Genomic DNA, 16,788 nt, shown 5'->3' with positions numbered 1-16,788 from the left:
TGAAAACTCTGCTCTAGAAAATGTATCTGGATTAGGTAAAAGAAAATACCCATGCCACACAATTAATGTATGTCAAACCAACAGCAGAGACATCATTGGCTGGATGCAAAAAACCATGTACACGCTCCTGCATCTCTATGAATAGGTAAACCATAATGTAATCAGAAGTTCATATAAACTTGTGTAAAGTTCAAAAGCATAAAAAAAGTTGCCCTCCATTTTATTTTTCCTCCAAACAGCTGTCTTTCCACATGGCAAAACTTTCTTTTAAGAGGATAATACATACGGAAGCTCAGACCTATATCAAGAAATCTATCTCTGAGAACATTAACTGCACAAATGTACTGTAGTTTAGAGAAGTCTTGGGCCACCAAATCAGGTTGGCTCCAGTATTCCCCTCCAGTACCTATGTCATCGACTATACTCAATACAAAGAATGTGCAAAACGCTGAATGAATGCTGTAGTTGCAAACATATAACAATTCCTTGCCAAAGACAGATATTTTTGTCTTGGAAAACCAATTACCATTAGCTTGTTAAAATTATGGGTATATACCAGCTCTGATAAATGCTTCATTTTAATAGCAAAAGGTTACAGTGTTTAGATTTTGATAATCACTTGCATTAGTTCAAGGAATCATTTGCAGCAGTCCAAGGCTCAGGTAGGTGTGCTGAATCAGCACAATCACAATTCTGATTCTCTGTTTTGCAGGAACCTCCTCATGCACAATATTTATTATTCCAATCTGAAAAAAAATATTCAGAACTTCTATTCAAAGGGTGGCAGACTTTTGCTTCAGTTTCCACTAATATAACAAGGCACCAAATTTAATGACTACCATAGAGTACAAGAGTGGGTTGGATTATTTTACGATTACAGTAATATGGGATAGGTTTAGATTACTTATAAGCAGTCAGAATTTATTAGTATTTTTATAATTATTTTATGTCTAGATGATCCGAGCAATTATGACTTGGTGGTTGAACTGGCTATAAATCTGAGACATTTGCTAGGATAAGTTTGGAAGGTTGTTTTACCATGCTGAGGTTCCTGGAGGAGGAGGAAGGTAAGAGTTCGAAATATGAATACTGAAGCCTCAACATCTCTGAAACATGTGAGAAGTCATAAATCTGGTTTCTTGAAAATATACTGATAAAAACATGGTAATAGTAGGTAACTTGATACTTAACCACACAAAAAATTGTTCTACGCTTCCTGAATTCTGACATTTAAGTTACAAAATCATATTTTTAAACTGAGCACTGACAAGCTGGTAAGTCAAAGAAATGAGCAGATTTGCTCTTAAGTAATTTCCTCTGGTTCTTGAGCACAAAAGATTAAGATATTCTTTACAATTTCTACAGCCTATGTGGAAAAGTAGTAACACTGCACCTGCTGGCATAAAATATACCCATCACTTCATGTTACCAGTTTCAGCCTGGCATTATTACACTGAATTAGATGTGACCTTTAAGCTTTTCCATCCACATGCTTCTCTGCACTGCTGCTAAGCAGATGGCAGCTTGGATAGTTTTTCTTGGCCACTGAATAAAAAGACAAAGCTGCTCACAGACACTCTTTCCAATTTCAAATAAATGTGATACTATTTCTAATATGATGCACATCTGATAAACAGATAACCTGCATCTTGTTGCAACATCCTAAGAAAGGAATGTGAAGAAAGGGGCAGAAAGCAATCCCACCAACTGCCAATATAAAGAGAAGGGTTCTCTCTTCTCACACAGATGCCAGACTTGTAAGAAGACTTGAGATGTAGAGTGAATTCAGCTCACTACACCATCTGAGCTACTAACATTTCAGGGTTACGATACAATAGACAGCCATCCTCAGCAACGTGACGTCAGCAATCAGAACTGGGTACAAAAGCCTTCCTAGAATGGCAGTATTCAAGAGAAAGATCCATTTACAACAGGATCACCCTCTCAACTGAACCAGCTCAGAAAGGTTGTATAGTTCAAGGTATAATATTAGACAGATTGAGTGGGGACACTCGGCGGGTTGGAGTGTTGTTGGCAGAGAGTGACGAAGGAAGTAGGAAAGGCGTGGCCGTCTCTGCAGTTGACGTCTCCCCTTGATTTCGTAACTGTAAGATTTGCCGCAAGAGGGCCTTCCCTTCTTCTCTCGTCTAGAGAGAAAAGCAAGATGCATTAGGAAAGAACAAGAAGGGAAGATACAAGATAGGAAACAGGTTATATGAATGGATGTTCCCGAGCACAGGCAAGCCACGCTAAATTATAACTAAATCAGTAGATAATGTTTCCTATAAAAAACAAGAACATACATATGCACACATACCCAACAGGTGGAAAAGAGGATACACAGGAAGGGTAAATCTTTTGTGTATATGGGAATATGTATCCCAGCATCACTCTCCTTAGCCCACTGAACAGTTGAATGGCAGGTTAGCAGAGGAGAATACTGCAACATACTCAGACAGCTACATGCTGCCTTTTACACTGATCACATGTGATGGAGGAGGCAGCTAAATGAGCATTTCTTGTAATGGTATGCATGCTTTCTCAGATCTGCTAGTATTAATTTAAAGAATTTCATTCTCTTAGTAAGAAAGAAAAGCAATAGGCTCAGTGTTGTATTTGCCACCATTTTAATGGACAAAAGTTGTTTGCAAATTGGAAATACATGAATGTCTGGATAAACCAAAGAACTCCGTTTACTGTTACGATGAATTTGACTTGCCTGCTTGCAAAGATCTAGTCAGTTTGATGTTCTAGCTTCCGTTTTTGAAAAGCCCCAAAGTCTGCTTGGGTGGATTCAGCAAATATCTGTTTCCCAGATATTCTGCAATTATTACAGCTGTGCAGGTTTCAAAAATAATTTGGAAGAAGTGCTTCAGACCTGTGAGCACAGCACATCTCAGATAATCATTAAAACAGCTGGGCTTTTTTCTAGCATATGTATAAGCCTGCAGTAAGATGCAGTTCTTTTAAGAAGTCAACTCATTTAAATTAATGCAACTATTAAAGCATCTTCATATTTTTTTCAGGCCGGTGCAGAAGCCTGAAAAAATAAGAGCTGGTTAACGGACAGCAAAGAGGTTCTGTACTTGTATGAGGTCCAAAGAAACTTCTGAATCATTTCTGCAGCATATACAACCCTAGTAATTATGGCACACAGTAATAGACATACTGTCGATTTCTCTGGACATGCACTTGAGAGACCCAGGTTTAAATCACTACAAAAATCACAGAGTTCACTAGATGACTTTGGGCCAGTCGCTCCTCCTCAACCCAAGCTATTTCACCCAGCTGCTGTGGGGATACAAATGGGGAGACCCTATGTAAGCCCCCCTTGAACTCACAGAGGAAAAAAGATATGTAAATGCAATAACTTTGAATAAGAAATACATAAATAAATATAAAAATATAAAAAAGTAATAAAGTATTGTGTTTCTATTTCCTGCTTAATAAGAGCTATCCACCATTTCTACGAAGAATAGAAATTATTAGTATAATCTTCTGCCTGGCTTTTCACAATCCCACTACTTGCTATTCAATGCAATATTGCCTGGTTTGTAAAAATGAGCATCTTTTGTCAACTCTGAAGGATTTAAATTTTTAAAAAGAGGTATATATCAAGTTTCTCATTTTACCAGATCTCTGTTTCAAGTATCTGCCTTCTCATTAAAGCTGTTCTTGTCGGTACAGCCTAACACACACATACTCCTCCTGAGTCTATATTAGACGTTTTGAAAGGAAGCTAAAGGGTATTTTAAGAAACCACAAAATTACTTTTACATGCTCCGTACCTCTCATACGTCTTGGCATGAAGGGCAGGACACATACAAGTTACTCAGTTTCTAAGAATTTGATTTTTTAAAATGCTTGCTTTGATATATTTTAATATAAATGGCCTGCGGTTAATAAATGTAGATCAAGCCTCATTATCTGCAGTAAATGGTTTTGCATATCCCTGGGGTTTGGAGCATGTTTCTCTTTGGAGGTGGACTTTTAGAATATTTTTGGCTATTTCAGACAGGTGCAAAATGGCAAACAAGCTTTGGTGCATGTGTAAATTTTTTTCAAGATCTCACTGGCTGCAGTTTGGTTACCTGCATTTGTTAGGATGGAATGGAATTCCTACAAATAATAAGGGCCATGTCTATTAAATTTAGAGGAGGGATCAGAACTAACTACCAAGACTCTATTTTGAGATTTCTGATTTTTTTCCACAAGAATTATTTGGGACATTTAAAGACTGGCTTTGAAAGAAAAAATCCTGCCTAATCTTGGATCCCCATTCCCCCTGGCATTATTTTTTTTTACCATCTTAAGTTAGGCAGCACATCTGCCAGATTGCTTTTACGTATGAATTACACCAAGCCTGGAGGACACAGCTTCTGCCCTAGCCACAAATGAAGGCAGGGAAGGAACTCATACATACATACATACTTATTTTATTTTCTATTCCACCGTTATTATTCTTACTGAGAGCAGCCTTAAAACTATGACAAATACATATGTATGGGGACAAGTATGAAGCAGGTCTAATGCCCGTCCACTAAGACTGGACTGGTTACTCACATCATTGAATGCGCAGCATTTCTGAGCACAAGCTGAGGCTTCATCCCAAAGCTTACACTTGAAGTAATACTGAGCCAGGTAGCGGAAGGCGGTGCTTACTTCCAAGTTTTCCCCTATTTCCTGGGATATAATACAAGTAGTTCTTGGGTTACATGCTCAAAGTTGCAATGCTCAAAGTTACAATGGCGCTGAAAATACGGACTTACCACCCATCCTTGAAGTTCTGGCTGTTGCAGTGTCACCACAAAATTCAGGCCATCCTGCATTTACAATCCCCCCCACTGCCCGCGGTACCCCCCCATGGCACCCACCTGCACTCCCTAGCACCCACCCATGGCACCACCACCTCCGTAGCTCTCACCTGCCAGCCTGCTTGCTTATGACTCCCACCTCTTCCCACTTAATGACCCATGCGGTCCTGGCGTTACGACAGCAACCGGGACTACCAGTATTGCCGTTGCTAAGCAATGCAGTCATGTGACGTCGCACTGTATAACTGCATCACTTAGTGATGGAAATTCCAGTCCCAATTGCCTTCAAAACCCAAGGACTAACTAAGGGCTTTTAGGATTTGCCTGTGTTTCCCTCTCTTGCTCTCCCAAAGTTACATGGAGCTGACTTACCCCACAGGAATAGATATCTTGGATGTATTTAATATAGCACTGGGCAGCTTGCTCTGATTCATTCAGCTGCTCGTGAAGCCTAAGAAAGGACACAAATGGTAAGAGGATTCCCTTGGCTTACGGATGATAAAAAGACCAGGTGAGCAGGAGGTACCTACCCCCATTATACTTTTGAGCACAGAGCTGGTAGGACTCAGCAGACCCCGCAAGGTGCTTTTAGGCAGAAACCCATCAGGTTGATCAAATATGAACTGCATTTCCAGGGCAAACAGCCATTGTACAATGCCATAGCACTTATACCTGCAGTTCACATACCTTTGCAAGCCCCACTTTCCCCTTTCTTTCAAAATGGAAACATTCCATATTGAGATTATTCCAGCCTCATAGAGGAAGCAAGGCAAGATAAATATAATGCCATACTCACTTTGCTAGCTTCACCAGTGCCATTTTTTCCACATCACCTACAGCATATGCTCTCCAGTAACACTATCAAAAATAAAAAAAGATGAAGTAAATAATAATAATAATAATAATAATAATAATAATAATAATAATAAACAACTTGTATGCTGGGTGACTCTCAATGCCTCTGGGCTCCAGAGGCAGGGGCAAACTGCACAGGCATTCTTTGCTATCCGCCCCCCTCCACTGTGAATGAGTAAGTTAAAATTTATCAGAAATGACACATTAATAATTTTCTAGGTGATCAAATCCTTTTGTTGGTGGTTCATATGCTGATTGTTGCCCAGTAGAAAATTACTTTTGAGTTATCAGTCAGGGGTTGGTGTGAAAGATTATGAAATCTGCATTTACTGGGACACTAACATCACAGATCAGATTAGCAAACAGAATTAATAAAAATGATACTTTCACAATTACAGTACTATGTGTTTGTTATATTTGCCAAGTCCTTGTTTCACCTGGGCAAAAATTGAGGAGCACTACCATAAACAAATATTCTAAATTTTAGCACAAATTGAACAACACTACTATAACAAAAAATTCTTTTTGGTACTACAAATACTAATTATGTTTTGCATTTTCGCTGGCTCTGTTGTAACGTTTATATTATGGTATTCTGACTGCATTTTGCGACTTTATTATCTGGACTTGAGTATAAGAATAACTTTATAACACTGAGCTTTAAGTGACACTCTTTTTCTTCATAGTGGAATAGAATTAGGAAAGCAAGCAATATGAAAGGACTGGTCCCTATTATACTGAGCCTGTGCAAGTGAATGAACATCACAACAAAACTTTTCATTCAATTCTAGGAAGGGCTTCATGTTTTTGTACCCTTTTGCAACATAGATGGCCTAGCCACAGGACCTACATCCGCCAACCCATTCTCAAAGGATGATGCATGGACTAAGGCAAATTAAAACATAATACATGCAATAATTCCCCTATTGAGTTCCCCATAAAACCACAAATACCCCCCTCCTTTGCAAATTTAAGCCTTCTAGTACCTTTTTGGCTTCTACTAGCTGATTTAATTTTTCATAAGATTCTCCAAGAGCAACAAGCATACGGGAATCATTGGGTCTGCGAAAAACACAAGATACCTAGCTGACAAAAGACTAAAATCATTTAAAATCATCTAGAGCTTGCTGAGTAGTTGACTTCACCACAAAGTTCAAAACTTAAAGACCTCACATTTTGGCAGTGGGTTTTTAAAATTCTGCCATTGGAAAAACTTCCTCTAATTTCAACTAATTTCAAAGCTTTATTCTAAATTTACAATGTTACCACCCCAGGCCAAAAGAAAACAAACCCTGAAGATTAGTACTAGATAAGTGCAGGACTTCTTTTTCCCACAATAATAATTAGGTTATGAATTTTTTGTCTTTGTAATTCTTTGCAATTTATAATCCTTTGCCTTTAACAAAGCTAGCAGTCAGCACTGAAAACCAAGTTTTTATCATTTGCAGGACATCCATTATTCTTTAAAAATAGATACTTCCAAATAAATGATTTAATTCATTGATAATAGTTTAACTCCACGTACCAAGGATAGTTGATTTTAAAAATGCAGCAATAGAGATACCTACGCTCACTGTTTTACCTGAGTTGATGGGCTCGTCGATAATAATAAAGGCAGTAAAATGGCATCTTGAGAATCTCGTATGTTTGCCCCAGTCCATACCATGCTCTGTAGTCTCTTTTATTCACTTCAATGGCATGTCTAAGAGAGGAGGGCATTTGGGGAAAGAAAAGGATAATACGGCTAAAATCTAAAGGATCATCATATATATTTCTTTAAACATTCTGGAAGGAAACAAATTATGTGTGGGGGAGGGGAAAAGAAAATAAGTGTTTTATTCATGAGAAGAAAAGGATCTTGTTAAAGATAAGTGAGGTGTGGTTGAGCTGGCAAGCTTTCTCCATAGTGGCTTCCACGTTATGGAACTCTTTCCTGCAGAAGGGACATGCAGCTACTCCCTCCTTGGTTTTCCTAAGTAAGAGAAAACAATCCTATTTCACTTCATCTTTGGCCTAAGCAGCCTGTGGGCACCATCAATATATCTTAGGCTTAAAATTATATTAATGGATCGTGTCTAGTGAATTATTTTTTCTCGTTTGCTGCGCAGAACATTTAGTTTGGGGCAGAATAAGATTTCTGTAAAAAGTAACATTCAATTAAAGCATTCCCAATTATAGGGAATAGAGCTAACTCTTACACACATACCTATATGCTTGAATAGCGGCTGATGTATTTTTCATCTCCATGTATTCATGCCCCATAAGGGTCCATGCTCCAAGATATCGAGGATTCAACTTCAATGCTCGCTGGAAATAGAGTGCTGCTTTCTCATGCTGGGAACGCAAACTGTAATAGTTCCCTAAATAAAAAACGAGCAAAATGTGTCAATGAGAAAAAATAACAACTCCACTGGCACTATTTCAAGAGAAAAAGCATCAGCTTCTTCGAGAAAAGGAAATGCAAAGTTTCTCACCAATTACACAGCAAGTTTCTACACGATACTTGTCAATCTCACATAGATTATGGGCCAAATAGCTCAATTCAGGCTTCATACCCTAGTACAATAAACAAAGGTTGTAAGCAAAAGGAGTACACCTTAAAGGAATAGAAAAAAATTGAAAACTTACTCCAGAAAAAAACTGCTGCAAAAAGAAATTAGGAGAAACAGTATTTTAGGCCTCAAATGCAGCTACTGGGTTAACTACCTGGGATGGTTAGGAATTTGACTCCCACACTTCTACAAGTGTAGAGATAAATCCATCAAAGTGAGTTCTAGTAATATATTACCGTTTATCTGTTCTTTCTAGATGACCAAGCAAAGGAAGGCATAAAAATCAAACAAAAATTACAGCGTAACCCTATTTGATTATTGTGGCAATATTGTAAGCTAGTAACTCAACCAACCCACAATATTACCCACCTTTCACTAAAAGTCACAGCCGGTGGCAGCATTAGCTAACACTGGCTGATTCTGAAAAATGCTAAGCATGATCAGACATGGTTACTACTTGGAGAGGAGATGGGAAGGCAAATAAACATCCTGGAACAACCCATGCTGTTGCCAGGAAAACGTAGGTGGATGTATCCAGGTAGTCATCAGCTTGACTTGAGGGGATCTTAATTTTCAGCAAAAGTGGGGACAAGATGCTGTAGGGATTTTGGAATGTTTGAACATTATTTGCAGCAAAGTCACATGCAACAGCCTGTGTGAGCCTCCCCTTCCCCCGTTTCTCCTTTTCTCCAGCACTCTGATGCATCAAGATGGACTGCATCTTTCTGGACCAGGATATGGATGCGTCAGGAAGAGACGCTGTGCTGGTGTGTCTAGGAGAAGAGGTAAGGAAATCATTGCAAGGGAGAGTTGCAAAACTGGCTGAATGAATACAAGACATCTAGGCCAAAGATGGCTGCTGATTGTGTGGGGGCTCAATCTCTGTGCAGAGGGTGACTGAAAGCATTTAAGAGGTGGAAGCTCCTTCAGAAGTGTGAGCATTGACCGTGTGCACACACTGTATGATTGTGAATAACATAATGGTGGCTGGATGCATTTTATTAAAATATGGCTGAGAAAAAAGGTACTTACTCTGACATAAAGCAAGTTGGAGAAGGTATCCATGTTTTCTATCCTGAAAGGGTCTTGTTTTCTTAATTCATTAAAGATGGATAATGCTTTATCAATATCTGAACAAAAAGCAACAAGACATGATCAGCACAGAATAGAACTGAAGAGACCCACCTCCACCCCAAGCTTGAAAGAATTCACTGACCTCGAATATTATGATAGGCCACTGCAATCTGCGAGATTATGTAGGTGCTCTTGGAAAACCCAACATCTATGAGACTCTGATATTTCTGCAGGGCCTCCTCTATCAGCTGCAGCTCAGTGTAGATGTGTGCCAAGAAGAACTCCTTCATCCAGGTATCTGGCAAGGACAGGAACTTCAGCTGGCAGCAAGCACCAAACAGAAGAGGAACACACTTAGAGAATCATTCTGCCTGCTCATTTGAACAGATCTTCAGAAAGGATTAAGGTGAAAACCTCCAAGTGCTATTTATACTTCATATGTCAGCCAGATTTATTTTTTTCTTCATCAGAAAAACACCATGAACAATATCAGGCCTAGATCAGTCAATGCTTAAAGATCAAGCAATGTGAAAAAACAAGGAGTGGGATGAAGTTATCCCACAATTTACCGTCTCTTTGTCTGTGATCAAGTTACAAAGCTCCAGCCAGGCCCCCCAATGCAATGGCAGGATATGAGTTGCTTCAACAAACACATCAATGGCCTCTTTCACTAGGTCCAGTTTTCGCAGTACAACTCCATACCTAATGGGACACAAAGACTGTAAGAGCAAAAGTCTGTAATCATGATGCCCCGATTTATGACACTATACAATGAATAGCACACTGTACATGTAAATGAAAAAAAAAGCGTTGTTCTTTTCATGGCCTCTGCTTCATGTATGAATGCAAATGCATTTATACGGCTTACATGATGTATTGGTTATCTCATGCAAACTTACAGATAAAGTCCAAATCCATCCAATTCTCGGACTTTATGCTTCTTGCTAAGTTCAACCCTTAATTCTCTTAGAACTTCATTCTTCACCTGTCCTTTCTCTAAGGGCCCTGTAGAGAGAAAAAAACTGGCTTTTACTCTATCTGTCACCTTTTCTGCACTGCTATATAATCATATTTTGCACAATGGATGTGTAATTTAGAAGTTCACATCCTTCCCATTTACAACTCGATCAGAAGTGTTTTATATTTCAGATGATAAAATAAATTATCTTTCTCAGGCATTCAAAATCTCTTACACAGAAATCAAGAATTAAACACGTATATTTGCACCATGGCATTTAGACCTATCTGTTTTGAAATTTATTAAGATAACTCTGAGCTACATTATTTCTACTGTTAAATGGTGTTAGGTTGTTGCTCCTTCCACGATGTCGTATCTAGAAATTATTTTGCTGTCTAGCTAAGAAATGTAGCCTTCTTCTGAGGAATAAGGTGCCTAAGAAACTGCATATTAAGTATTAACAATCAAACTAAGTCAAATGAAAGATTTACCTTGAGTTCCTTACCTAGACTATCCACTGTCTCATCGTCTTTCTTTTTCTCACCAGACTGAAAACAAACAATTAATTTAAGATTAAGCAAGTGCTTTTCATACTTTGTTCTCATATTTATTATACCGGTCCTTGCATTAGAAAGAGAAAGAAAGCAGCTTAGCTCACCAGGTATCTGGAGTACATATACAAAAAATAGGCCTTCGGGCTCTTACAGCTTCTTAGAAAATAGGCTGCCCTGTCATATTCTTTCAGGTCAAAGTAAGATTTAGCAAGTGTGTAAGCATCCAAATCACAAGCATCTTCCTGAGAAAAAAAAGAAGAAAGCAGTGTTGAATTCCAGCATAAGAAATGATACACTGCTGGCATGGAAAGCTTCTGGGAAAGAACACACACATTCCTCTTGAACAACGGGCTTTCAATTCTCTAATTTCCTTAGAAGTGGGAAGACCTATATCCTTCCAACACTGCTGAATTATAACTCACAGCTATCCCAGTCAGCATAACCTGGGCATGCTGAGGCTTGCTAGGAGTTGCAGTTCAGCAACATTTGGAAGACCACATGTTCCCAAACCCCCATTATAAATGGCAACGTTAAATTGTGAATTTAATAAATTAATAATTAAATTGTGAATTTTCAAACTTTATTGGCTATAACAAAATAAGATTTATGCTTTTCTGAGAATAATAGACAGTTAATAAACTACACGAAACTCCTAAGTAATTGTGTGCAAAACTCAGCATATCAGGCCTATACTATGCTTGGAACATAGGAAACCAATTTCAGAAAATCTACTTTTTAAAAACTACAAACAACTCTAGAACGGTTGGATTGGTGAGCTATGAAAGAAAAATGAAACATTCCATGGAATACCAGGACATTTTAAAATCTGCCCATCTCTGGTTTTAAGCTTCACGAATGAAAGATCAAAAGTAAGTATCACTATAGAGAATTAAAAAAGCAAATTGGTTGCTTGGTATTGTGACTTAAAGATCCTTTAATGTCTGAAACCCTTTCCCACAAATCAATTACTAATAATCAAGCATTGAAGAAATATACATGTACTACAAATTAAATATTCACCTTTCCCTCTGGCTTTGTCAGAAAAAGAGTTACCATCCCTTCTTTTGAGAAGACTTCATGAGATTTTACCTCTCTCAGTACAGTCCAAAATCTATTCCACCAGGCTGTGGAGAGGAAGGCTAAGATCTTATATCATTAAGCTGATTCCGGAGTATTCTTGTTTTGTTTTCCCAACTCATCAATTTTCTTTTTTATTTTTTTAAATTGTTATCCTAATGGCAAGAATGATGTATTTTAATGGATCAGCAAGTAATACTGGGAGCCTTTCTGGCTGAAGATTTTCAAACAGACAATGGGTCAGAGATATACAATGCAATCATAAATAAAACTCCTATGTTCAATGAACCTTATTTCCAAGTAAGTAAATTTGGGGCTGCAGCCTTAGCAACTGACTTGCATATACCACCAACTACTGACATACAATGTCCCTGGATTTTCATGCGAAATCATGGCAACAACTGAAGTAGTCATTTTTAATTCAGTGTTAAATAGACAATACAGACAATTATCCATACCTCTGTAAGCTCAGGAACAGGAGGCAGCTCACTCAAGGGTAGAGGGTCCAAGGCAAAGGCCAGTTCTGAAGCCCTGCAGCAATAACAACATCCGCCGCATTAGAGCAAACACTGCTTAAAAAATGCCTGGTATAACACATTGTCTGAGTTTGTTGTTGTTTATTCGTTTTGTCGCTTCCGACTCTTTGTGACTTCATGGGCCAGCCCACGCCAGAGCTTCCTGTCGGTCGTCAACACCCCCAGCTCCCCCAGGGACGAGTCCGTCACCTCTAGAATATCATCTATCCACCTTGCCCTTGGTCGGCCCCTCTTCCTTTTGCCCTCCACTCTCCCTAGCATCAGCATCTTCTCCAGGGTGTCCTGTCTTCTCATTATGCGGCCAAAGTATTTCAGTTTTGCCTTTAATATCGTTCCCTCAAGTGAGCAGTCTGGCTTTATTTCCTGGAAGATGGACTGGTTTGATCTTCTTGCAGTACAAGGCACTCTCAGAATTTTCCTCCAACACCACAGTTCCAAAGCATCGATCTTCCTTCTCTCAGCCTTCCTTATGGTCCAGCTCTCGCAGCCATATGTTACTACGGGGAACACCATTGCTTTGACTATGCGGGCCTTTGTTGTCAGTGTGATGTCTCTGCTCTTAACTATTTTATCGAGATTTGTCATTGCTCTTCTCCCAAGGATTAAGCGTCTTCTGATTTCCTGACTGCAGTCAGCATCTGCAGTAATCTTCGCACCTAGAAATACAAAGTCTTTCACTGCTTCTACGTTTTCTTCCTCTATTTGCCAGTTATCAATCAAGCTGGTTGCCATAATCTTGGTTTTTTTGAGGTTTAGCTGCAAGTCAGCTTTTGCACTTTCTTCTTTCACCTTCATCATAAGGCTCCTCAGTTCCTCTTCGCTTTCAGCCATCAAAGTGGCTTCATCTGCATATCTGAGATTGTTAATGTTTCTTCCAGCAATTTTAACTCCAGCCTTGGATTCCTGAAGCCCAGCATGTCGCATGATGTGTTCTGCGTACAAGTTGAATAGGTAGGGTGAGAGTATACAGCCCTGCCGTACTCCTTTCCCAATCTTAAACCAGTCAGTTGTTCCGTGGTCTGTTCTTACTGTTGCTACTTGGTTGTTTTACAGATTCTTCAGGAGACAGACAGGATGACTTGGTATCCCCATACCACTAAGAACTTGCCACAATTTGTTATGGTCCATGCAGTCAAAGGCTTTAGAATAGTCGATAAAACAGAAATAGATGTTTTTCTGAAACTCCCTGGCTTTTTCCATTATCCAGCGGATATTGGCAAGTTGGTCCCTAGTTCCTCTGCCTTTTCTAAACCCAGCTTGTACATCTGGCAATTCTCGCTCCATGAATTGCTGAAGTCTACCTTGCAGGATCTTGAGCATTACCTTACTGGCATGTGAAATGAGTGCCATTGTTCGATAGTTTGAACATTCTTTAGTGTTTCCCTTTTTTGGTATGGGGATATAAGTTGATTTTTTCCAGTCTGATGGCCATTCTTGTGTTTTCCAAATTTGCTGGCATATACCATGCATTACCTTGACAGCATCATCTTGCAAGATTTTGAACAGTTCAGCTCGGATGCCGTCGTCTCCTGCTGCCTTGTTATTAGCAATGCTTCTTAAGGCCCATTCAACCTCACTCTTCAGGATGTCTGGCTCTAGCTCACTGACCACACCGTCAAAGCTATCCCCGATATTGTTATCTTTCCTATACAGGTCTTCTGTATATTCTTGCCACCTTTTCTTGATCTCTTCTTCTTCTGTTAGGTTCTTGCCATCTTTGTTTTTGATCATGCCCATTTTGGCCTGGAATTTACCTCCAATGTTTCTAATTTTCTGGAAGAGGTCTCTTGTCCTTCCTATTCTATTGTCTTCTTCCACTTCTGCGCATCGCTTGTTTAAAAATAATTCCTTATCTCTTCTGGCTAACCTCTGGAATTTTGCATTTAATTGGGCATATCTCCTCCTATCACTGTTGCCTTTTGCTTTCCTTCTTTCTTGGGCTACTTCTAGTGTCTCAGCAGACAGCCATTTTGCCTTCTTGGTTTTCTCTTTCTTTGGGATGTATTTTGTTGCCGCCTCCTGAACAATGTTGCGAACTTCTGTCCATAGTTCTTCCGGGACCCTATCTACTAAGTCCAGTCCCTTAAATCGATTCTTCACCTCCACTGTATATTCCTTAGGAATATTAGTGAGCTCATATCTAGCTGATCTGTGGGTCTTCTCTAATCTCTTTAGTCTGATCCTAAATTGTGCAATAAGAAGCTCGTGATCCGAACTACAGTCAGCTCCATGTCTTGTTTTTACTGACTGTATAGATGTCCGCCACCTTTGGCTGCAAAGAATGTAGTCAATCTGATTTCGGTGTTGTCCATCTGGTGAAGTCCATGTATAAAGCCGTCTCTTAGGTTGCTGGATGTCTGAGTTTACACATCACAATAAGCAATGCCATTTGCTCAATTCTAGCTAAGCATCTTTTGTGAACCAGTTCATTTGGTTTGTAACTCACCATTTACAGCTTAGCATGTTTTCCAAAGTCAATCAATTACAGATTATTTAATAAATCATAATTAAACAAATCGTGGCTCATCGTGTATGAACCCAGCAATTATGGACTCATACAAGGCTTCCCCATGCTGTGTAACTTCATGCTATGGTACGCTGTTCCAGCTGCAACTGCTACCTTAAAGATGCAAATGCATCACACCGCTCGCTAAAATGCCATGACCATTACAACTAATAGAATTCGTTGCCTTCCCTCCCCAAACGCCACATGCACTTAACCTCAGGATCGCATCAGGCAGTTCCCTTACTTCTGGAATTAACCAAATGCCCGCACTGATTTTGATTATGTGCCATCCAGTCGTCTTCGACTCCTAGCAACCACATAGATCTTCTCCATGAAAATGCCCGCATACAGAGGGTAAGCAGCACAAAGCGTCCTCACCCCCGTCTCGGCAACTCGAACCCTCGCACCTCACCACCACCTCCCCCCGCGCAGGAGCGGCAGCCTACAAGAGACCACTTGGCGTCCTTCCCCCTCGGCACCCCCATACCATTTCCCACTATGTTGCAGGCCGCGCTCCCGGCTCCGTTCCGCCACATCTAGTAGCTGTTTCTTGATCTCCCGCAAGTCGGAGAAATCCGCACAAGCGAAGTCGGCCCCGACCACCGCCGCCGCCGCCGCCATTTTCCCAGCGTCCCCAGCTCGGGTCCCTCCTCTGAGCGCGCGCGCCATGCTGAACTCGGAGGCTATTGGAGGATTCACTCCTCTCCTTCTTGCGCTCTATGACCAATAACAACGGGTGGAACAGAAATCCTGAATGCTAATTGGCTGAGAGATGACAGGGCCGAGGAAGGGAGGTGGCGTCAGGGATGAAGGCACGTTCCTGCCTTCCGCCTTTTTCACATGTGAAGGGCTGCGGGAGCTGGCTCTCTTTCTGCTTCTTGGGGGAAGCGGGAGGGTCGTATCTGTTGGGAATGCGCGTGTCCTTCCTCTAAACTCTAGCCGTATAGAAGGACTATTGGTTGGCTTTTTTGCGTCTGTTTGAAAGGTGCGTGGCGATGTTGCTACTCTATCGATAAAAACATCATCTTTCTGAGCACCAGTAAGCCCCCGTGATTCTGCTTCCGTAATCACAGGAAATTATTATAAAAAGCCATCTAAAAGTTTAAATTTGAATGTAATATTTTGAGAGACTAGATCAGTGTTTCTCAACCTTGGCGAGTTCAAGATGTGTGGACTTCAGCTCCTAGAATTCCCCAGCCAGCCCCCACAGTCAGCAGCCATCTTTGGCCTAGATGTCTTGTATTCATTCAGCCAGTTTTGCAACTCTCCCTTGCAATGATTTCCTTACCTCTTCTCCTAGACACACCAGCACAGCGTCTCTTCCTGACGCATCCATATCCTGGTCCAGAAAGATGCAGTCCATCTTGATGCATCAGAGTGCTGGAGAAAAGGGGGAAGGGGAGGCTCACACAGGCTGTTGCATGTGACTTTGCTACAAATAATGTTCAAACATTCCAAAATCCCTACAGCATCTTGTCCCCACTTTTGCTGAAAATTAAGATCCCCTCAAGTCAAGCTGATGACTACCTGGATACATCCACCTACGTTTTCCTGGCAACAGCATGGGTTGTTCCAGGATGTTTATTTGCCTTCCCATCTCCTCTCCAAGTAGTAACCATGTCTGATCATGCTTAGCATTTTTCAGAATCAGCCAGTGTTAACTAATGCTGCCACCGGCTGTGACTTTTAGTGAAAGGTGGGTAATATTGTGGGTTGGTTGAGTTACTAGCTTACCATATTGCCACAATAATCAAATAGGGTTACACTGTAATTTTTGTTTGATTTTCATGCCTTCCTTTGCTTGGTCATCTAGAAAGAACAGATAAACGGTAATATATTACTAGAACTCACTTTGATGGATT

At 40.2% G+C, this 16,788-nt stretch overlaps 1 protein-coding gene and 1 long non-coding RNA gene across 3 annotated transcripts in view; both read right to left on the bottom strand.

The window, feature by feature from the left end:
• Positions 1-16,788, bottom strand: part of LOC134489402 (uncharacterized) — a 279,530-nt gene that overhangs the window by 84,944 nt on the left and 177,798 nt on the right. The gene's annotated exons all lie outside the window — the stretch shown is intronic.
• On the bottom strand, positions 206-15,567 carry CDC23 (cell division cycle 23). 2 transcript variants are annotated; one of them, XM_063292043.1, is made up of 16 exons: positions 15,414-15,567; positions 12,343-12,415; positions 10,912-11,049; positions 10,759-10,801; positions 10,195-10,300; positions 9,865-9,997; positions 9,438-9,615; positions 9,254-9,351; positions 8,144-8,225; positions 7,876-8,029; positions 7,252-7,371; positions 6,656-6,731; positions 5,611-5,672; positions 5,187-5,265; positions 4,564-4,683; positions 206-2,147 (listed from the first exon to the last, which is right to left on the bottom strand). In XM_063292043.1, the coding sequence occupies exons 1-16, from the start codon at positions 15,545-15,547 to the stop codon at positions 1,977-1,979; spliced, it is 1,767 nt and encodes a 588-aa protein (XP_063148113.1). In that variant the 5' UTR covers positions 15,548-15,567; the 3' UTR covers positions 206-1,976. The 2 variants fall into 2 exon arrangements, with proteins under 2 accessions (XP_063148113.1, XP_063148114.1); XM_063292044.1 differs by lacking the exons at positions 12,343-12,415; positions 15,414-15,567 and adding an exon at positions 11,828-12,027.

This window comes from Candoia aspera, chromosome 2 (assembly GCF_035149785.1).
Source record: "Candoia aspera isolate rCanAsp1 chromosome 2, rCanAsp1.hap2, whole genome shotgun sequence".
Classification (NCBI taxonomy): domain Eukaryota; kingdom Metazoa; phylum Chordata; class Lepidosauria; order Squamata; family Boidae; genus Candoia; species Candoia aspera.
Note: the sequence above shows the minus strand (reverse complement) of the source record. Positions and strands in the feature narration are given on the sequence as shown.